At 44.2% G+C, this 23,285-nt stretch overlaps 1 protein-coding gene across 4 annotated transcripts in view; it reads left to right on the forward strand.

The window, feature by feature from the left end:
* Positions 1 to 23,285, forward strand: part of LOC147025785 (adenylate cyclase type 3-like) — a 104,396-nt gene that overhangs the window by 23,216 nt on the left and 57,895 nt on the right. For 2 of the 4 annotated variants that reach the window (XM_085880586.1, XM_085880583.1), the window contains exons 2-14: positions 7,739 to 7,888; positions 9,385 to 9,512; positions 11,873 to 11,984; positions 12,370 to 12,497; positions 15,517 to 15,675; positions 15,877 to 16,036; positions 16,179 to 16,280; positions 16,681 to 16,778; positions 17,044 to 17,205; positions 19,201 to 19,288; positions 19,392 to 19,508; positions 20,098 to 20,345; positions 21,706 to 21,787. In XM_085880586.1, the coding sequence (XP_085736712.1) occupies positions 7,739 to 7,888; positions 9,385 to 9,512; positions 11,873 to 11,984; positions 12,370 to 12,497; positions 15,517 to 15,675; positions 15,877 to 16,036; positions 16,179 to 16,280; positions 16,681 to 16,778; positions 17,044 to 17,205; positions 19,201 to 19,288; positions 19,392 to 19,508; positions 20,098 to 20,345; positions 21,706 to 21,787 (1,734 nt within the window). Of the gene's footprint in view, positions 1 to 7,738; positions 7,889 to 9,384; positions 9,513 to 11,872; positions 11,985 to 12,369; positions 12,498 to 15,516; positions 15,676 to 15,876; positions 16,037 to 16,178; positions 16,281 to 16,677; positions 16,779 to 17,043; positions 17,206 to 19,200; positions 19,289 to 19,391; positions 19,509 to 20,097; positions 20,346 to 21,705; positions 21,788 to 23,285 lie in introns of all 4 variants that reach the window. The other 2 variants (XM_085880584.1, XM_085880585.1) reach the window with 2 other exon arrangements.

The following is a 23,285-nucleotide window of genomic DNA, read 5'->3' on the forward strand; positions in this document are numbered from 1 at the left end:
GTGCGGTCGGCTTGGTCGGCGGCTCCGCGCGTCGCGGGCAGTCGCACAATTCCGAGGTCGTCAGATTCACCTCTCCGAGTGTCGGGAATCTGTCCGAGATCATTCCCAGGTCCATGCAGGCCGCGCGGGAGAGGAATATGCGGTCTGAAGAGTCCGTCACATACGCGATTTGGCGCGTCTCCAATCTCCGAGCGTCGTCACTGTTACCGGCGAATCTGACTACCACGGCTCCGAGGATACGAATTCCTCTGTTGTTTGCGGCCTTCATGGTCATGGATACAGGTATGAGGTCCTCGGTACTCAGGCCCATTTGTTGGACGACTTTAATGCCGATCAGGCAGCTCTGGCACCCGTGTCTGCCATAGCGGGTAGGGTTACCGCGCGGGTGTGTTTCAGGAGGTTAAAACCCAGCGCTTTGTAATCCTCGCGCTTGTTGGTGAGAGTGAGGTTGACGTATGGCTGCGGGTCGGATATGCGTTTCATCCACTTATCGCACATATCATCGTACAGGTGGTGAGCGAGGGGAAGCGTGCGCATTTCGTCCTCTGTGCTGGCCATGGTGACCGTGCATAGCTCGACGAAGGCTGCCGTCTGCTCGTCGTACATCCCGTCGGTCTCCTTAGATGGGGGTCTTGCCGATCGGCCGCCCAGGCACGCCTTGTCGAGGTGATTCTGGCGGTCACACTTCCGGCACTTTTTACCGTATCCGGGGCACTCGGCGCGTCTGGCGCGCCATTGAGGGGTTTGGCGTGGCCCACCTCGCCGCAGTAGATGCATACTCCTTCGGGCTTGGCCTTCCGTTTTCCGGCCTGGCTCCTACTCTGGCGTGGACGTCCTGTCGCTTTCCCCGCCGATACGAACTACTGATCGCGTCCGTGCTCTGAGTGTCAAGCAGGCGCGATGCGAAGCGTTTTCCAGACTCTTTGGCCTCGATATATACTCTATCATGTCCTTTAATGGCATGTCCTGGTTCTTCTCACCGAGTAGGTCAAGTTGTATTGCTTGGTCCGCGATGCCACGGGCAACCACGTTGCGCAATATCTCTTCCGTGAAGTCGTTGACCTGATCGCACCCCGCCTTGGTGCACTTCATTTCATACTTGCACGTGTCCGCCTGCCCCTTGATGCGGGCGTGGAACGACCGGACGGGCTCCCCCGGTCCCTGCCGCATGGTAGACAGGGCCACTCGAGCTACCATCGTGTTCTCCGTCCGGACGGCGAGCGCCTTCATGGCGGCGAGGACGTCTTCTTCATCGCTGCCCACGAGGCTCCGACCCGCCGCGCGAGTGAGGTCCTTTCTCAGCTCCTCCTCACAGCACTCCAGTAGCTGCGCGACTATGTCAGGTCCGACAAGCTTAGTACCTGTTTGTATTCGCCCCAGCGGGTTATGAAGTACGACCAGGCCTCGCCCGTTCCGGCCAGTGCTATGGAGGGACGCTTGAGTTTCTCCATCTTGGCATTCAAGCTCGCCGCCCTGGGGGCGGCGACGTGCACTGGTGGCGTGTATACTCAACATGGCGGCCACCACTGCCGCCTCTGCGTGTGTAGCCATATAGTCACAACCCTCGATCGGGCACTCTGCTTCCACCGGCGCCATAGGAACAGTTATTCTGGAGTAAACGTTCTATGTTCGGTGATGCACACGTGTGTACAGTGTCCTGGGGGCGAAGATTGGGTACAGAACCCGAGAAATCCAAACTCACTGTCGACGTTCTCGTGGTCCGTTTTCACCCAGTCGCGTCCTCCTCAGCACCGACGATCTTTACTCGACTGCATCAAGTTGTTTGATTATAAATAAGAACAGAGTTCAATTTGTTCGACCACTTTATTAGCGTGGAACGACAATAATCAAACAAGTATTGAACAGGTTGAAACACCCACAACATCCCTGGCTCCGGGTCAGGCTGCGCATGCGCACTGGCACAGGGAACCGTCGATATGTAGAATTACCGTAAAGTACAATGTTCTCTAGTCCGTGCTCTCGCTAACCTGAGAGTTGTACGAATGAACTCCCACGGGGTATGTTCACAATTCCAACTTGTTTTATTTCTGGACGCTCCTGAGCCGCCTCCTCCTCCTCCTCCTCCTTCCCCTCCTCCTCCTCCTCCTTCCCCTCCTCCTCCTCCTCCTTCCTCCTCCTCCTTCCTCCTCCTCCTCCTCCTTCCCTCCTCCTCCTCCTCCTTCCCCTCCTCCTCCTCCTCCTTCCCTCCTCCTCCTCCTCCTTCCCCTCCTCCTCCTCCTTCCCCTCCTCCTCCTCCTTCCCCTCCTCCTCCTCCTCCTTCCCTCCTCCTCCTCCTCCTCCTTCCCCTCCTCCTCCTCCTCCTCCTTCCCCTCCTCCTCCTCCTCCTTCCCTCCTCCTTCCTCCTTCTCCCCCTCCTCCTTCTCCTCCTCCTCCTCCTTCCCCTCCTCCTCCTTCCCCTCCTCCTCCTTCCCCTCCTCCTCCTTCCCCTCCTCCTCCTCCTTCCCCTCCTCCTCCTCCTTCCCCTCCTCCTCCTCCTTCCCTCCTCCTCCTCCTCCTTCCCCTCCTCCTCCTCCTCCTTCCCCTCCTCCTCCTCCTCCTCCTCCTTCCCCTCCTCCTCCTCCTCCTCCTCCTTCCCTCCTCCTCCTCCTCCTCCTCCTCCTTCCTCCTCCTCCTCCTCCTTCCCCTCCTCCTCCTCCTTCCCCTCCTCCTCCTCCTCCTCCTTCCCCTCCTTCTCTTTCTCCTCCTCCTCCTTCCCCTCCTCCTCCTCCTCCTTCCCCTCCTCCTCCTCCTCCTCCTTCTTCTTCTTCTTTTTCATCTTCAAATCGTCTTCTTTTTATCTCGTGTGTTTTCCTTGGATTATTTTTTTTTTGATCTTAAAAGTTATAAACTTACAATATAGCTTACAAGTTATCTTGTTATAATTTCTAAAATTTTTGTACATTTATATTTTGAAATCACTGTAAATCAATTAATTATCAGAATGATCACAGAAAAATCTTAATGACACAAGCTGAGAAAACACCTTCTTCTTCTTCTTCTTCTTCTTTTTTTTATTCTTCTTCTTTTTTTTCTTCTTCTTTTTTTTATTCTTCTTTTTTTTTTCTTCTTCTTTTTTTCTTCTTCTTTTTCTTCTTCTTCTTCTTCTTATCCTACTTCTTCTTCTTCTTCTCCTACTTTTTCTACTTTTTCTCCTTCTCCTTCTCCTTCTCCTTCTCCTTCTCCTTCTCCTTCTCCTTCTCCTTCTCCTTCTCCTTCTCCTCCTTCTTTTTCTTCTCCTCCTATTTCTTCTTCTTCTTCTTCTTCTACAACGCCACCGTGTTCTCCTCAGATCGATCTTCTTTTTTTTAATGTTATAAGTTACAAGTTATAGCGAACGCAGTGAGCTTCATACTTAACGCGTGCACGTGAAAGAATAGGAAACAACAACAACAACAACAAACACCCCTGGCTATTTGGAATCCGTATCATCAGCCATGACCTTTTGCTTCCAATTGTTGTTAAACGCTGTACGGTGTATAAACACGATTGGGTTTTATTTCTACCTTGTGAATATTACTGAACACGTGCAACTGAGAGAATAGGAAACAACAAAAACAACACAATACCCTGGCAATTGTGAATCTGTGTCGTTGGCTATGACCACTTTGCTTCCGTTTTTTTTATTTTGGTTCTGGTGTTTTTTTGTTTCCGGTTTTTTTCATGGGGAATGATGCATGCCGGGAGATAATGACCGGAAGTGTTTATTTATTTATTCAATTATTTTTCCCCAAAGTTAATTTTATACTTCCGAAAGTGATTTTTTTCATGACAGGAAGTATTTATTTTGTATTTAACATTACCGGGAGTGATTTTGAATCTCTTTCCGGAAATTTTAATTTATTTTATTCTTGACCAGAAGTGATCGTTTATTTATTTATTTATTCAATAATTTTTTCCCCAAAGTTAATTTTAATAAAGATATCTCCCGCATCATCAAAAATATTTTTTTTATCGTGATTTACATTATTTGATCGCTGATCCCGAATCCAGGCCGAAGTAACCGGAAATTGCGTCAAAATCATCAGCTGTGCGGCGCTCACATGTACCACGGTATCGTTGGCAACTATACAGTTGTGAACAAGTTTTATGTAAAGTCAGAAGCGAATGTTAGAAGAATTCTACGTTCGCTTCTCGGCTTTGCCTATTCCATATTAATATCACTTATAACCTTATCATTAATAAATTTGATTTTGTACACTTAAATTTTGAATTATCACGGAGCTAAGAAAACCCTCCATCAAAAAGCTCTGTTGTGCCGAGACGCTTCTGAGATTTCTGAGCATCTTTGAAGTAAACATTGTTATTATCTTGCCAAAACGAAGTTTTTGCAAGATATGATAGTCAGCTTGTATGTTTATTTGTTTTTTTTTATTATTTTTAATTTTTAATTTTGTTTGTCTGTCATCACGTATAAATTACTCTGCAGAGCACAGTCATCATTGGAAATTTTTGTAACTTCGCATATCAGAGTCCTATAGAGGTCCCTTTCAGCGCATAAAATTTTCAAGGTCAAGGTCAAAGGTCAAGGTCACTTTGTCGCAAATCAGGGGAGTCGACGAAACCCTTATTTTTTGAGTAATTTTGATCGGATCGTCTTCAAACTTCATGGGAATATAGTTCATGGTCTGGCGCTCAGCTGATTAATTTTTGATGGCGATTGGCCTTGACCTTCATGGTTAGCACTGGAGGTCGAAAGTTTTTTTGTTTTTTTTTGACCCCAAGGTCAAATTTTGAAATCTTAGATACCATATCGAGTAATACCTCATATGAAAGCGCTTGATAAGTGCTTTCCAGATCTGTCAAAAGTTTGACGCTATGACATCATTTGATGACGTCATGACGAAAAAACGGATTTTTTTCATGGTTTCTCTGTACAACGATTCTCGTCGGAATCTCTCGTAGGCAGATATTCCTCAAGGAGTCGCTCCTGGTGGATAGCAGCTCTGTTCACCTCAGTGTGACCTTAAAGAAGTCACACGTGGTCACCTTTTGGCAAGATACATTGTTTTTTAAAAATGTTTTTTTTTTTTAGTTGTTTTTTTTATTTTTTTTCTTTAGTTTGTTGTTTTTTTTTTTTTAGTTTGCTGTTCATTTGTTTTTAGTTTGTTTTTTTTGTTTGTTTTTTAGTTAGTTGTTTTTTTAAGTTTGTTGTTTTTTTTTTAGTTTGTTCATTTGTTTTTGTTTTTTGTTAGTTCTTTGTTGTTGTAGATTTTTTGTTGTTTTGTTTTTAGTTTGTTGTTTTTTTAGTTAGTTTTTGTTTGTTTTTTTAGTTGTTTTTTTTTGTTTGTTTTTAGTTTGTTGTTTTTTTTATTTTTTTATTTTTTTTTAGTTTGTTGTTTTTTAGTTTGTTTTTAGTTTGGTGTTTTTTTTGGTTTTTTTTAGTTTGTTTTTTAGTTTGTTGTTTTTTAGTTTGTTGTTTTTTTTATTTATATTTTTTAATATATATATATATTTTCTTTAATATGTTGTTTTTTTTTTAGTTTGTTGTTTGTTTTTTTTAGTTGTTTTTTTTGTTCGTTGTTGTTTTTTAGTTTGTTGTTTTTTTATTTTTATTTATATTTTGAAAGTTTTTTTTAAGTTTGTTGTTTTTTTAGTTCTTTTTTAGTTTTTTTTAAGTTTGTTGTTTTTACGATGCATGAGCACCTGAATGCCAGTCATGTAAACCCCTGTTGATAATGATGGTTAAACAACGAAGTTTTGAGCCTGTGCTGTGGTTGAAATGTAAGGTTAAATTGATATAGGCCGATGATCTTACAATATAATGACCTTTAAAATTTACGAACTTCCTTCAAAGTTTCCTTCACGTGTTTAAGCGAATTGCTTGATAAAAGCTTTTAAAATGATCCTGGTCCTCAAAAGATTCCTCCACAACATGCATGACTGTGTGGACACCCTCAACGGATGCGTCTGTGGATGTTTTGCGGTTTTGAGCCATGACATCGTTGGAAGTCTCTCCCTGATGGACCAAAGTCTTCATGGAGCGTCGGTGCCACCGCAACGACTTCCCGAGCAAGGGACACACTATGTGGTTTGCCAATGCCTTCCCAGCAGGAGTTCGGGCGGGATTTGTAATTTATTCATGGTGTCGGCGATAGCTCGCCTCCTCTTCGTGAGGGCCACCATGGAGATCTTTAAGGTCCACTAACTAATTCTGTCAGACGAGACGTCCAGTTTAACGTCCATCCGAGGGACGGCACACACATTGATGAACCATCCTGCCTGTGAAACACCGAGATGACAGTTTATAGCTGGGTCGGGATTCAAACCCAGGCTGGACAGCTTCGTGGCGAGTGTGCCAACTTGTCGGCCAATTTGTTGAGTGGAACACGATCTGCGTGCTTCTGGGACATTTTCATCGTTTGGATTCGACGTCAAAATTGTGGATCCATGTTTCAACATGGACAACAAACTTCTGTGTAATGGAGGAGATTCATCTCATATTTTGAACATCTATTCAGAGATATCCCATCATTACTCGTCCCGGATCCAGTGGCATCATGTGGAGTGGAAAACAAGTCTGAATTGTGAAGCACCGTGTCATTCTGTATTGGCGGACAGGGAGAACGATGGTCTTCTTCTCCTCCTCCTTCTTCTCCTCTGACTTCTCCTCCTTCTTCTCCTTCCTCTTGTCCTTCTTCTCCTCCTCCTCCCCCTTCTTATTCTCTTTCTTCTCCTTCTTCTCCTTCCTCTTGTCCTTCTTCTCCTCCTCCTCCCCCTTCTTATTCTCTTTCTTCTTCTCCTCCTTCTTCTCCTTCTTCTCCTCCTCTTCCTCTTCCTCCTTTCTCCTTCTCCTCCTTCTTGTGCTTTTGTCCTTGTTCTCCCAGGACACCGTGGGATCTTGAACACTCACCAGCTTATGCCGACAGACGGGACACCCAGTCCAACGTCCATCCGAGGGACGGCACACACATGAATGAATCTCCCTGCCTGCGAAACACCATTTTTGATGAGAAGTTTTTTTTTGTTTGTTTGTTTGTTTGTTTTAATTGCCAATTATAATCTGGTTCTAATCATATTATTGTACTGGATACCCATGGCCACCATCGAGTTTTCATTGGGGACAATATATAAATACATCTATCTATCTGAACCATTAATTCTGATAAAACTCATATTTGACCATGATGCCATCATGAATTCCACCTTTTTGTTACATCTTCACGAGGTCTTAACGAGGTATGGCTGTGACACGTTGACACGGGGAGAGTTCCTTTGGGTGGATATAAAATAAAATAAAAACTGGACGCATGTTCAATTGTGCATAACATTTCATAACCATAGATTTGGGTCAATTAGACCCATTAATTATTTTGTAAACATCATCTATAGACTCATGGAAGAGTGGGGTGACAGAGGGAAGATATCAACGGACTGATAGTAGGACAGCGGAACAACATGGAGATGCAACAAGAAGATGAATGAACAGGTGGTCAAGAGGAGAGAGGGAGAAAGGAATATAACAACCTACAAGTAGAAGGGAGAGTTAAGGGATGGTTAATGAGAATAGATCAATAGGGGTCGAGGATGACGTGTGATGGTGTGACTGTCAACTTGAAGCCCTTGAGAGAATACTGGGATTGAATAGATTGAGGAAGGTTTCATCTCGATGGAACCTGCAGAAAATGAGGCTTGCTTGAACATTTAACTTCCATCTAGAAATATAAACACATCCATGTGCATCTTCCTACTTCATGACCATGTGCAAATCGCCGGTCTGGATGTGTGCTCCTCATGTTAGCTCCTCGCTGATGTTGCTCTCATGCTGGCTGCTGGAATTGCTGGTTGCTGGGCCTATGGCCTGACTGACCGCAGACAACGTGCTGCCTTCCTGGAGGCAAAGCAGTCGCTGGAGGTCAAACTGAGCCTGGAGGAGCAGAAGGAACAGCAGGTTGGAGGCATTGCGAGCCGGTCTGTGTAATTAAACCACTTTCAGGTGGAAAACCATTTCCTTTTGGGACACCGGTTTCAGAAAATCTTGCACATTAGGCCTGAGTAACATTTTATTCCTTGGGCTGGCCTGATCAAAGTTCAACAAAGTGGGGGGCTGGGGTTGGGGGGGGGGGTGGGATGGCATATTGATTGACCCATGCCCCTCTCTTTTCCCACACATTTTGGTTGAAAAACTAAAATTGTGTATTCCACTCACAAATGACTATGAAGCAGGTTCAGGTTTCCTTGCAATTGGTTTAATAGAATTTATGAAAAGTTTAAATGAGCGATTATTTACCTAGTGAGTGGAATGTTAATAGATTCTATGCTTTGTGGGAACATTGTTTACCTGAATGCCGAATGACCTGAACATAATTATCTTCGGCCTCGAACTCTCCACATCGTGTACCGCTCCGTAGCACGCACTCACGTACTGGCACTTGAGGGTTATTTACTTCTTCGTATGCAGCCTGTGGTTGCATGGCTGCATCATTTTCTGGTGGTGCAGCTGTGCTGCTGATGCAATGCCTCCTGTTACCAGCATGCTGGTACTCATTTCACCGACCGCGGAAGGATGGCAGACTGAGTCAACCTGCCTGGTGTTAATTCAACTGATGACAGTGGCTTCAATTCAAGACCCAAAGATCTTAAACCAGTCGCCCTAGCATTTGAGGGCTTTTCTATCATCATCATCATCATCATCATCATCATCATCATCATCATCATGCGCAATTTTATGTCTGTCTTCGGTTGATGCATTTGGTCGTTAGTTATCCAATCTCAACCACACTTGCCAAGAGGGCTAAGGGTCCGTCATAGCTCATAAGACATGGTTGTAGCTACTTTGGTTGACCTCCCCCTTGGGTGTTCCGATTGGGGGAGGTGGTCGAGGCAAATTCTCAATGTGGCGCTGCTCCTGGTGGGAGAGTGTATGATGGCAGGTCTTCTATCTCAATCGTTTCCACCTTGATTTTTTTTTTTTACATTTTCAGACATTAGTTTCAGTCTTTTATGTTGCTTTGGACTCGATTGCAAAAGGTCCGGAGGAATTCCGATATTTTATTTGTTTTATTCCGTCTTGGTAAAATGTTGTCAGCTTGGAGAGTCGTTTGTAACGTTCAGCTGCTGTTTTCACCACTTGCTCACTTCATCAGATTTTAGGTCATTTAGCTGTTGTTCCTGTTCCTTTCTTACTTCGATTTATTTTTTTTTTGTGGTTTTGTTCCTATTCCTTCTTTTTTGGACTGTATGCCATATTGGCTTCATGACATGCTCTTGCATGGCCCTCCTGCCTTTCAATAGCGGTCAACGCCCTTGGTCTCAAGACAAAGTGATTGTTTCATCGATCCTCCGTGATGCGTCGTGTGTGCAAGCATGTCGTATATAAAGCAATTTAGACTCATTTAAACGTCTTCAGTGTGAGTAATTCTTTGTGAAGTTGTCGTGTATGTCTAGGAACGCCTTCTGCTGTCCATCCTGCCAAGACACATTGCAGATGAAATGCTGCAGGACATCCGGAGGGACAAGAGCCAGGAGCAACAGAGATTTAACACGATGTACATGAACCGACACGAGAACGTCAGGTAAAACCCAACTTTAGTAGATAGCTTCCCAAAAGGCAAGACTCATGCATATCATATCTGACGTTTGGACCACCGAGTTGTCTCTGTCCATTAATGTGAGGGCACCGTGTTCCAGGTGCTCAGTATATACCCTCCGCAAAGTGAAGTTGGACTACGTATGCAGGTGATGATGATACGTGAGATGTTAATTCAAATAAAGAGTTTGATGTCAGAGATTTGAAATTCGATTTGAAACTCTGGCCTGGGTAAAGCATCATTGCATTGCCCTCTGACATGGTTTCTCAGAGGGAAATTATTTGTACCCTGCAATCGATTGGTGATCCCTCCAGGATGAGTTTAGCCACGGAAATGTTCACTGGTTGTCTTGAGTGCCCAGCGATGCTTCGACAAGAATTTAGTTGTTCATCACATCCCTCATGCTTTTGGGATGTTAATATCTGCACTGGAGAAAGTTCTTCACCAAGATGATGGTTTATCGTCATTCAAAATTCCTGGGGAGTGAGCACAGTATTAGCAACTAGAAGGGCACTCGGTGGAACGCATACCTCCGCCACGTAATGCCTGACCCACGAGAACATATCTGGCTCAAAACATTTTTGAAATATCATGCTTTATATAGTTTTTGGTCCTGTCTCTCAAAGGTGAAGAATCACTTAAAAAATTAAATAACTCTCGTATCCAGATCTGGACTCGGATCTTCACCAAAATCGAATCAATTCATCGTGGTCACACACCCAACCTGTCCACCAAGTTTCGTCCGAATCCGTCCAGAACGTTTTGAGATATCCTGCACACAAACAGACAAACAACGAAGAAGATGACGTCGTGCAGCGCACGACACTTTCAAAATGCATGAAACAAATTTCACGTCGAAATTAATTGATGGTTGAATTCAATGACCGAATATGCAACGACTCTTCAAATTTCAAGTCAATGGGATGAAAATTGAGAATTTTAGAAATACTAACTTAGTTGTTGACCTTGGGCCTATGTTGTTGTCCTTTTGGTCGATGTTGACCTCAAAAATAATTGGTTTAATTCAGTGACTTGAAATATAAATCCTCTTCAAATTTCAAGTCAATCGGATGAAAATTGACAATTTTAGACATACTACCTTAGTTGTTGACCTTGGGCCTATGTTGTCCTTTTGAGCTAAAAAAACAAAACCAAAAAACAATGGGTTTCTTCCTCATGACAAGCTCCACGATGTGGTGAAGTTTCATGAAGATCGGTTCAAAAATTGTGACCTGAAGGCGATTGACAGACAGACGGACAGAATAACAAAATGGACTGACCACTACACTTGAAAATTTTTTGATTTAGCAAGATTTTAAACAAACAGAGAGTGGTGAAGACATCACCACCTTCACCTTCGGTGGTGGAGGTAATAAGGTATTTTATGGCAAGCATTCCACCAAATGAATGAGCATGATATCTTCCCTCTCTCGGTGAGATGCTCCGAGGTTGAGGTGAAAAGGTTGGGTCACTCGTACAGCCCTCATGATGTGCAAACATCACGTCCGTGTTCTTTAGTAAACCAAATGTAGGTGTTGGAGTACTCGTGTGCTTTCTCAGGAGGTATCAGGCAGAGATGAGTGAAAGAGTTTTGTTTAAATTCCTGTAATGCTTCAGTCACATTTGGCTCGGCGGCCGTAGGGTCTAAAAAATCTACGGCCACTAGCAATTATAGGGCGGCCGCAGTATTTCCACGGTCACACAATGTAGCAGTCACATGTGTTTTTATTTTTTGGGTAGCCGCACGGTGTATTTATAAATTGTGGAGACCGAAAACGTGGGGGTGCCGTACGCTCTTTGATTTGATGTCGCATGGTGACCTTAGGGCGTCCCTGTGGCAGCCATATAATTTTCAAGGCAGACGTAAGGTAGCCTCAAGGTGCCTGCAAGGCGACCGCAGGGGGGCCCATAAGGCGAACGTGGAAATAGTGCGGCCGCTGTAATTTTTGGGGGATTGGCAAAATTCATTTTTCATTGATAAGAGCCTACGGAAAACGCACAAATAACGCAAGCCCACCGTACGCCCAACGCACGGTCGACGTGGAACACATCTACGTCATGGCTACGGCTTGTCGAATTGCCACGGCCAACCTCGAAATGAAAAAAGTTATAACTCCGCACTTTAATTCCACGGAGACCCCTACGGCCTGTAAAAGATAGCCATACGGCGTAGGGCCACCCTGAGGCCACCTCAGAAACTCTGTGGCCGCCGCACGTTTCTGTCAATTCAAAAGGGGGGGGGGGTATGGCCGCCGTATCTTAGCCGTAGAGCAAATGTGATTCATGCTTTATCCATTGATTAAAACCCTTTTGTGTCTGAGTACTTGTTGTAACTGTGTGTGCAGCATCCTGTTTGCGGACATCGTGGGTTTCACACAACTGGCGTCGACGTGCAGTGCACAAGAGCTGGTCCGTCTGCTAAATGAGCTGTTTGCACGGTTCGACGGACTCGCAGAAGCAAGTGCCCCCTTGCACACCCGCTGTTTCCCCACACGGGTGGTGGGAGTTCGATAGCGCAGGAGCTTGGTGTTTCACAGGCTGGACGCAGTACCAGCGCAGTTAGCACAGCAGCTGCACCATGTTATCTCGCTCTCTGTGATGTCACAGGTTCATTGTGACATCATAGATGACTATTGATACGCCGCATGTTAAGATTTTTCAAAGAGCTCGTGCCTGGAGGTTTGAGAATGTGGGTTAGCTGAGCAAATCAAAACTGTTAATGAGTACCTTGAAATGTTGTCACTGCTTCCTGAGCTTCCAGCTGAGCGAGGGTTTGGTGTACGAGTCGAATATCCTGTTGATATGAGTGTTGGTTTCACTAACTTGATCTTGACCTGAACAGAACAACCATCAGCTGAGGATTAAGATATTGGGAGACTGCTACTACTGCATATGTGGCCTTCCTGAATATCGGGACGATCATGCGGCGTGCAGCATCAACATGGGCTTGGATATGGTAACGGCAATCATGTGAGTGGTTGATGGTCGGAATTGTAAAAACAAATAGAGGTTGATTTTTGTAGAGAAAGCGCAGCAGGACCATGATGACCCTTTGTCTTTACAAGACTCCCGATTGATGTTTCCCAAAGGTAACTTTGCCTTTTGATCTTCAAGATATTTTTTTTAAAGATCCTCGTGGAGGATCTCTAAGTCTTACTCACGTTGTTGTTCTTGTGGACTTTTTTTGTTTCACAGCCTACAGTTTTCATCGATACTTCCTGAAACTTGGCGTATATATGTAAAAATACCCTGCGCAGACAGTAACCATCTCCGATTTTGAAAATTCCTCCGAGAAAAAAAAGTTATGACGTCAAAATATCTCTGATACTGGAAATCGCCTATACCATTATCTCCGAAACTAGGCAAGCTTTTTGAATTTTGTTTGCGAGAATCAAGCCAGGCATTAGCACAGATAATTTATCGCAAACCTAACACATGACAATGACGTCATATTCGTTTTTATGACGTCATCATGAAGAGGACGAGGATCTTCACTCATTTGAGCTTGTTGGTATGACTCGGACGGGGTTCGTCCGAAGATGGAGTCGAAAACAGGCATCGCCGGGTCGGTATCTCCAGCCTTGACATGCTCTACCTGGTTGTGAACCACCGACATCGCAGCCTCTGAACGGATGCTCTCGTGTCACCAATATGCCACCAAGTCTGGTCTTCAAGTCATAGGCCATCACAAATCCTTACAAGTTATCCAAACAGGATTATTACATTTTAGCGCAACAGCTTGTTTAATTTGTTTGTTATTACCCTCGCCGAAGGAGTCCGTTTGTTTGTTTGTTTGTCTGCACAGAACGTTCGTATTCTTCTCCTCAACCGCTTGTCAGATTGAGGCGAAATTTTCCTCATAGGTTCGACGAATCATGCGGAATGTTTTAATCATGATTATGACATCATAGGTCACGTGATGTGGCAGGCATGTTGGAAAAAAGGAAATACCATGGACCTCTGTATCCTCAAAACCGCACCAAGGAAAAAATTGAAACCGCACATCGCAAGTATTCCTCATGGGGAATAAGTGTGATTTTTTTTTTGATGACGTCATATGTACCTTCGTTATGACATCATAATTACATATGTAGAACGCTGCATCCGATCAGTAGGAAAAATGTTGAGGGTCATTGAGGGATAAGATGGTCCAGCGAAAGGAAAAAAAAATTGATTACATCATTGGTCACGTGATTCGGCAGCCATGTTATTGTTTAAAAAAAAAAAACTTTCAAAGATCTTCTTCAGTGAAGTGGCTCAACAGATCGAGGTAAAACTTTACATGTATGGTCTATGAGGCCTATCTATGAGGAACAAAACGTATTAACACGTATGATGTCATAGGTCACATGGTTTGGCAGTCATATTGGATTTAACCTTCAAACCGATAAAAAAATCTTCTCCAGAACAGATCGACAGATCGAGGGGAAACTTCACACAAATGTTCCCCAAGCCATGGGTGTCCAATTTTGTTAAGGAATAATTGATAGATCACATGGTTTGGCAGCCATCATGGATTGAAGAAAATATTAAATATTGTTTTCTCTGGAACCGTTTAATTTATCGATGTGAAACTTCACCGTTAGGATCTCGTAGTGATGGGGAATAGATGTTTTAAATTTCAACTTGTTCTTCCCTCACATCCTCTGGCAACCAGAATGATTTACATTTTTGATTTGGATTCTTTTTGCTTTCTTAATCAATTAATTAATTTTTTTAATAAGGCTCACTTGGTTGTGCCTGCATCGGTTTGAAGGTAGATGAGTAGCAGCTGAAATGCAAATCCTATCCAGGTTCCTCCTGATGACTTAATCTTTGCTTTTTCCTTGTTTGGGTTCCTTCTGATGACTCCAATGCAGGACTGTACCGATTTGGTCTTCAATTTGATTTTAATTGAGTATATTTTAATCCCATTATAAATTAAATTGAAAGTATTTTTTTTTAATGTCATGGGTCAGGGTCAGGTGTCTGATCAAAGCGGGACGTCTTCACACTCGGTCATCGCTGCCAGCAGTTATAAAGTGGCAGTTCTAATTATGTCTCTTATTAATTATGTAATGCACCAATACATAAACACCACACAAAATAACCACACAAAACAAGTCCTGGCAAGGGTCTGCAATCTCTGATCGCTCTTTTTCTTGTTACCTTTGCCACCAAAGGAAGATGGAGGTTAAGTTTTCACCTTGTCTGTCTGTCTGTTAGCAGGGTATCTCCAAAAGTTGCGGACGGATTCAGACAAAACTTGGTGGACAGGTTGGGTGTGTGACAAAGCCGAATTCATTCGATTTTGGTGAAGATCCAGATCCGGATATGAGAATTTTATAAAAGTTTTAAGTGATTATATTCTTCACCATTGAGAGCTGGGGCAAAAAATTGATACATGGCATGATATTTCAAAAAGTTGTGGACAGATTATGACAAAACTTGGTGGATGAGTTGGTTCGTTTACAATAAAGCCGATTCGATTTTGGTCCAGGTCCGGATGCAGATCCGGCCTATTAGTAGGATACAAAACTTAAAATGTTCAGCCTGGAGGAGGTATGTGCTCTACCGAGTGCCGTTCCAGTTTATCATTGTCAACTAGATTAAGATAATAGTTGCTTTTCTTCCTTTATCATATTCTCTTACTTTCGAGTGCAGCCTTATGGCTGCTGGTTGCATAATTGGTTGGAGACGTGGCTCTGCCTCTGCTGCAGTGTCCCAATTACCAGTACACTGGAACTCATTTTGCCGACCTTGGAAGGATGACAGGCTTAGTCAACCCCACCTGGTATTAATTCAGTGGCCAACGGGTCTCGAACTCAGGACCCTAGGATCCCAAGTTAGCCACCCTAACCACTAAGCCCCATCACCAGGCTATATCCTTTGTCATATGATTTCCAATGATTATAATGCCCTATTTTCTCAGAATACAGATACTGTGTTTGACGTGCAAAAGTTTGGATGTGTAACATCAAGTGGAGAAACGCTTCCTTATGTGTCACAGATCTGTGCAGAAAGCGACACAGACGGATGTGAACATGCGTGTGGGCATCCATACGGGTGCAGTTCTGGGTGGTGTGCTTGGGCAGAAGAACTGGCAGTTTGATGTGTGGTCAATCGACGTCTCTTTGGCAAACAAGATGGAGTCCGGAGGCATCGCCGGGTCGGTATCTCCAGCCATGACGTGCTGTATCTGGTCATGAGTGTGCTATGGCTGCTTTTATGCGGCCAGGAGTCCCTTTAAAGTGGTCACGTCTTGCTGCTGGTCAAGTTATGGCTTGTTTTAATGGTTAATAGGCCCTGTTTCTCAATCGTATGAGTTTGCACACTCAAACACACAAACGTGTCCCCGGATGTGAAACAGACGAGTGCATATCTCCCAAGCCACGTACGGTTGCCTCCACGGAGAGTTTGACGTGGAACCGGGCTACGGCGGCGAGAGGAACGATTACATCAAAGACAAAGGCATCCAGACTTACCTAGTTATCCCTCCAGAACAATCGAAGGAAAATACCACAGAAAAGGTTCAATACTTTTAACTATGCTATCAAGATACGAAAAATGTGCAACACATTATTACCGCTTTAATCGGAGATGGAGCAACGTTTCATAATATTGACAATTCTAATATTATTTTTTTTTCCTCCCCATTTGCTATTTTTAAAGCCGCCAGCCATTTTGGGAAATCCTGACAAGCTGATAAACACGCGGGAAGCAGAGGTGGGTACGCATGCCCCTCAAGGCCTGCGTGCAAAGGTAGGAGCTCAGGTAAGACGTGCTTGTATAAAAAATGTACGGCTGGTCATTACCCAAAATCTCAGCTTGTCAGTAATTATAATGATTTTGTTTTTCTGAGATTCACATTTAAAAAATTTTTTTTTCTACCTTCCTTTGTATCATTTCCTTCAAGATTCGTTTTATACGGTTGTTGAAAGTAATTGTCGTGTTACTGTGCGGAGACCTCTCCGAGAGTCATGGGTTGTTTTGGGTTGTCCGCTTGAGGTATGCGCTCCACCGAGTGCCCTTCTAGTTTCTAATATTGTGCTCACTTTGTCACACAACTTGGAAAACCCATGGAAACAGGTCGAGTAATGGTGGTTTAGAAAGCTCTATGGATAGGTTCCCTTGAAAATGAAGACCCCCTGACCCGTTGTCTTTTTCCCAGCAGGCCTTTCAGCCCGTTGCACTCAACAACGGGCAATCCATTGCAACCGACCTCAACCAGCAGCTGGACGTGGCTCTGAGGGCAAGGCAAACCGCCAAAATGTGAGATTGGGAGGAAGCTTTCCTTCATATTTTCATCTCTTTCCAATTTGCTCATCAAATAAATATATGAAAAACTCACCGAGATGGTGGGATGTCGGGAAAACGGAGGTATCGAGGAGTATAATGGAAGGGGAAGGGGGAGGAGGACGAGGACAAGGAGGAGAATCCTCGACTGAAAAAATGTCTAGGGAGCACAAATGATGCCTCATTGCAACATTACTAGCAAAACTAAATCTTGCTGAACATTGTCGTCTGCCATGTGCAGCGTGGTGGGACGTCAGACACACGTCGTCACACTGCACTTTTTGGATCCACAACTGGAAGCCTCCTTCTCATCGGTGAAGGAGAAACAAAATGGAGCATCTGTTGCTTGTTACACATTGGTGGTTTTGTTCATTTTCATGGCCCACGTCCTACTTTCACCAAGGTGAGAAGTGAAAAGCACTATCGGGCAGTGATGCTGGTCTAAAAAAATATATATAGATAAAACATGTAAATACAAGGACAACTGCAATTGCAAACAATGGCTTAATGCTCAGATTATTTACTTCGGGGGTCATAATGCTAATTATCTATATTATTATTATTATTATTATTATTATTATTATTATTATATAAAGAGCCATGTCTGTCTGTCTGTTTGTTTCTTTTTCATGTTATCACTTGAGAATTGATTTCAATAAACCCAATGACGGTGAATTCAGGGAACTCCCGGGAAGGTTTGTGATGCAAAAAATTTTTTTTTTAAACATCAAGTAAACAAGAGCGACAATTGCTTTGCAATCCATGTCCCCGACCGATATGATATTTTTTTTTATATGTCCAAAAGGGGCATAACTGTGAAAAATTGACGAAACACCCTGAAACTCGAACTTGTTCTGTAACTTATCAAAACTACAAAGGCACTCGGAAGAGCGCATACCTCCGCCGTGCAATTCCTGATCCACGAGAACATATCGGGGCCCATTACATTTTTGAAATGTTGGAATGTTTTTGAAATTTTTGAAATCTTCAAATTTCAGGTCAATGGGATGAAAATTGAGGATTTTAGAAATTCGGCCTACGTTGACCTTTTGGTCCATGTTGACCTCCAAAATAATTGGATGAGTGACTTGAAATATAAATCCTCTTCAAATTTCAAGTCAATCGGATGAAAATTGACAATTTTAGAAATTCGGCCCATGTTGACCTTTTGGCCGATGTGGACCTCGAAAACAATTGGTGGTTGAATTCGGTGACCCGATGTGAAAATTCACGAATTCAGTGACAGTGAAACCGGGAGGGGACTAATAGAGGTCGGTTTGCACATGGATGGGTTCGTGGGCACACGTGGCAAAACGGTAAATGCCAACTTGCCAACTTGCGACGCTGGTGATCCCCGCACGGAGGGCAGGATCTCGCAGGAATCCTTTTTTGTTCTTGCCCCATAGATTGGCCATCGCAGCAAAGATTGTTATTCCCATCAGTGAAGCGACAGGTCTCATATGCTAGTGATATTAATAAATATTCCCTTAGAAGGAACTTCGAGCAGGAGAAGCCATTAGGCCCATCAAAGCCTGCACTATTGTTACCAACTTGTGGTTGTTTGGCTGTGCTGTTATTAGTTTTTTTTGAAATGTTGATCTTATCTTACATGGTAAGTGTTAGTACCATTTCAAAGTCTTTGGAATGATTCGGCTGGGGTTCAAACCACCAGCCTGCCAGCCTCAGCGCAGCCGCTCGAACCATAACACCACCGACGCTGGTGGGTAATATGGAGTAATTGTATTTTTTTTATTTTGAAGAACATCCTGCTCAAAGTCTGAGCTAAGGAAGCGAAGCGGAATTGTAAGATGCCAAGAACAAATTGCCAGATTGGACAGGGTGCAGGTGACCGTGCAGGGGAAGCTTTATGCTTTGCCCTGCATGGGTCGAGATTCAAACCCAGGTTAGACAGGTTCGACGCCAGTGTGCATACCTGAGAGCCATCGTGTCAGCGCGGAGACCATCCTCACGGACATCATATATTCCTCTCCCCCTCCCTCCATCCCTCAACCCTCCATACTCCCATTCTCTCCCAATGTTTTCTTTCTCGCCACATCCCCTGGAATTCCCCCATGGTATCAAGATAATAAATCAACATCTTGTTATTACTCCTATAATTGTTTTCTGCCCTCGATGCCCCTACTTTCCTTGACTTAAACATTTTATTAGCCCCCACCCCCACCCAACACCTTTCTCCTACTTAAGTATGTAATATTTATATTTCCATCAACAAAATTGTTTAGAGGCCCAATAACAATGGTGGAGTTTTGACCCCATCCACCCCCCCCCAATTTACTCAAAGCACAAGTACCAGCCTGAACTGCCTCCCCCACCCTTGTGTGTATATTAAAATGTATATACCCCCCGAGGTGCGGATCCATGATATTCTTCTCCATAGATTGGTTGCAGTCTACGTGTCATTCATCATTGAAGAATGTCTCCTCCTGCTCCTCCTGGCATGCCAGTTTGCTGGAGTTTATCCAAAGGTAACAACCATGCTACCATGGCTCAAGTCTTTGCTGTTCTCCCTCCAGCTGCTGACGTCGCTTCTGCATTTCAGTTATGTTCAGTTATGTTTTCCCCTCGCAGTATTTCCCCACTGTATTGGTGAACCTGGCCTTCCGGTTGGATGCATCGCGTCTGGGTCCTGCTGTTTGTGCTGTGTTTGGGGCAATGCTGCCAGTGATTCTCGAGGTATCCATCATGGTGGGTCCATTCAATCACAACTCTGAATCAGGCCTCTGAAGGTCTTCTTTTTTTTTCTTTTCTTCGATGGTGCTTACATTTCCTTGATGTCTTTGTCACCTTCAGAATAAATAAGTGGCTTATTTATGATGTAAACGACGTTTCTCATTTAAGTATTGGCTACAGCTGAGAGCTCAGGTCATCGTGGTGTGAAACGATTGTTTGAAGGATGCCCCCCTGAACCTGGATGGAAAAGCAAATCGCTTCTTTGCTCTGACGTGTGTTGTTCTATAACAAAGGAGTCTTACGAGGTGCTATGACCGAAATGTTCACTTTTAGATTTGCTATTCCCATATTGGTCTAGATTGTACTTAGTGGGCAGGAAATCACCAAGACAATGGTCTCGGTGGACCTGTAACAGCCATAGCACTAATGGAAAATCTGCTTTGCTACTGTACTGTGCAGGTGTTTTGGGTCTCACGAGGTTATGTCATCTCGGCGATCACAGTACAAAATTAGAGAATTGCATCTTTTGGACATCCAATGATATAAATGTTTTATTTGTTGTTTTTTTTTTGTCCCGGAGTACGGTCGACCTATCTTTCTGCAGGTTTCATGTTTCCCTGGGACAGGAGACTTGAACAAGACGCAGGGTGAAGGTGGCTGTGCCGAATGGCCAGCACTACACGCGACTTGTGGGGTCGTCATCCTCGCAGCCAGCACGCTTCTCTCACAACTCAGCCACTTGGTGAAGTTAGCCGTGATGCTGACCATCACAGGTGCCTGGGCCGCCCTCCACCTGGCCGCGTGGGGACCCGTGTTCGACCATTACGACCGTCTGCACTACATACTGCATGTGTAGGTTTAATGTCGAGACACCTGTCTGCTTGTACAGAAGCTCACACACTCAGATAAACGGCATCCCATCGGCTAGTATTAGTTGGCGGACATCAAAGATCCCACAGCGTCCTTCGTGAAATGTAGGCGAGCTATCGCCAGCACCCTGAACAAATTACAAATTCCTGCCGCATCAGCAGCACAGCCGTGCCCCACTCAGCCAACGATGCGACTTGCAGCCGTATGCTGCACACGGAAGAAGTAGAAAAACTCAGGTAAACCGTACTAGCTTCTTAGGTGAGAAATGTTTTCTAGTTTTCACACTAGTTTTTGTAAACTCTGTGCATTGACTCTTTATGATTACTATTCCAGTGATGCACAGAGTTGGGTTTTTTTTCATAAAGTACAGAAAAGGGCAAGAGCTACAGCCACAAGGAAAGACAATAAGAGTCAACCATCATAAGTGGACTGAAGAATTAAATGGAGACCAGACTAAGAGGGTCAAGCTTATCATTCCCAAGTGGGTCGAGCATGACGGTTGTTAATGAGCCAGCTTGATTCCCGTCAACAATCCAGTGGTAATTCAGCAGCTCTGTGACTCGTTCGACTTCAAGAAACTTGATGCTCATGCTTCCTTCAGTCGGATTTAAACCCCTAACCTCTGGGATGTAGGTCAGTACCCTCACCGCCAGTATGTCCCATGCTTCTCATACCCACCCACCGCTGTATTGACCACTAAGATGGTCTTAACAATGACCAAAGAACAATGTGATTCCCTTTTTACACTGATCTTCGACTCACAGAGGCGTCGATGCATGTATACTTCAAGATGAATTATGACATTTGGATACGATAGATAAACCGTCACAGCATACGTGGGATTCGAACCTGGATCTCAGCTTCATGAGCCTCGAGCTCAGATGGGACTGCCAAAGAGTTCACCCAAAGTTTTGACCAAACTTCAAATTCAAAAAGTTAGTTGGAGTAAATGTGGAGGGCATTTGCCGTGGAGGATAGTCCCCGTCTCGTCCTGCTATTTCTTGACGTGTGACGTTGGAGCAAACCAAAAATACCTTCACCATAACGCCGCTCCTCCCCCGCCACCGGTTTCACCTGGAGACAGAAATTCACCAGGTGTTAACATTGCTTTATTGTTAACCAACACAAAGCCCACTGTACTGTTATCACTGAACTAACAGATGAAGGTCTGTCATCAACTGGAAACCCGAAGCACCTTGTAGTTACAACGGATGGGTGGCTCAGCTCCCTTGAAGGAACATTTCTCACACAGCAGCTCTGCAGAACGAGCCATGTATCTCACACTTTGTGTCATTGTCCATCGCTGTCCGTTTATCGGTTTTCATTTGTGTTTTTTTTTCAGCTCCAACATTGTTCCATCCAAAATCTCTGCATCCCTGACTCTTTTCCTCATCATCATGTGCTTTCACTTGTTCAACAGACACGTGAGTTCCACTTGCCCAGACACAGGACACCAAAGGGATCTTTCTTTGATTCGTTTTCTGAATTTCCTCGGTGAGTCGACTCTTTAGTTTCAGGAAAGACTTCACTAATCCATCGCAGCAGCCCTTTACTCTCTCTCTCTCTCTCTCTCTCTCTCTCTCTCTCTCTCTCTCTCTCTCTCTCTCTCTGTCTCTCTGTCTCTCTGTCTCTCTGTCTCTCTGTCTCTCTGTCTCTCTGTCTCTCTGTCTCTCTGTCTCTCTGTCTCTCTGTCTCTCTGTCTGTCTCTCTGTCTTTCTCTCTGTCTTTCTCTCTGTCTCTCTCTCTCTCTCTCTCTCTCTCTCTCTCTCTCTCTCTCTCTCTCTCTCTCTCTCTCTCTGTCTCTGTCTCTGTCTCTGTCTCTGTCTCTGTCTCTGTCTCTGTCTCTGTCTCTGTCTCTGTCTCTGTCTCTGTCTCTGTCTCTGTCTCTCTCTCCATTCCGATCCTGATTGTTCGAATGTGGGTACAGCTTAGTGTTTGTGATGAGGATTCTTTTAAAACAGGTAAAATATATTTGGTTGCCATGGAATTATGGGAATTCGCACATCACTGCTGTTTGTGACCGACTTACCTGAGATGGGAAAACATCACAATCGTGAAACGTCAAACTTAACTTGATCAATGCGTTAACCCCTCCTTCATTTAATGATACCAATCTACATTTGTCTTGAATTGGCACCTTGCCTCTTCTTCTTCTTCCTCTTTGCATGCATAATTTTTTTTTCATTCAAGAAATAATGATCCCAGGAGTCCGATATGAATCGTGATCCTTTACCAAAAAGGAGATGGAGATTTTGAGTTCTCGGAGAACTCCTTCCCACCTCCTGAAACCCAAATGGAAATAACAACCAACAGGAGAAGTGGGGGTGGAAATCACCTCATTACCTCCACCACCGAAGCTGAAGGAGGTTATGTTTTCACCCATCTCTCTCTGTCTGTTGGGTCACTGAAATAGGTGACCCTTATTGTCAGTAATTCTGTCTGTTTGTTTGGATGTTTGTTCGTTTGTCATCAGCATAATTGGTCGTAAACGTGGGCGGATTTTGACCAAACTCGGGTGGTCGGTACATCTTATGACCTAGTGTGTTGGAAATTGTGATGGTTGCTAGGGACACTTTGGTTCCCTAGCAACAACCGAAAAGCCTTCAAAAGCGGTACCGTTCACGCGAAATCAATTGTGAAAGCCATTATCCCACGTAGGGTTATGAAATTTGGCACGAATGATCTACAAGTGATGCTCTATCAAATATATTCCGGTTTTTGTGATATATGGAATACTTTACCCGCAGCGCCCCTTACAATTAGGGTATGCGCGAAAATTGGCGAAAATTGAAGGCCCCCTAGCGAACCCCCAAGTGAGTGCATCGATACGAATGAAACTTTGCAGGTTCATGGTGCTCAATGAGTACTACAACTTTGCCTCAGGACATATTGACCGATTTCGCTTTGGTCAGGGGTCAAAGG

The sequence above is a fragment of the Eptatretus burgeri genome, chromosome 5, assembly GCF_056783735.1.
Source record: "Eptatretus burgeri isolate ZD-2024b chromosome 5, Ebu_testis_v1, whole genome shotgun sequence".
Classification (NCBI taxonomy): domain Eukaryota; kingdom Metazoa; phylum Chordata; class Myxini; order Myxiniformes; family Myxinidae; genus Eptatretus; species Eptatretus burgeri.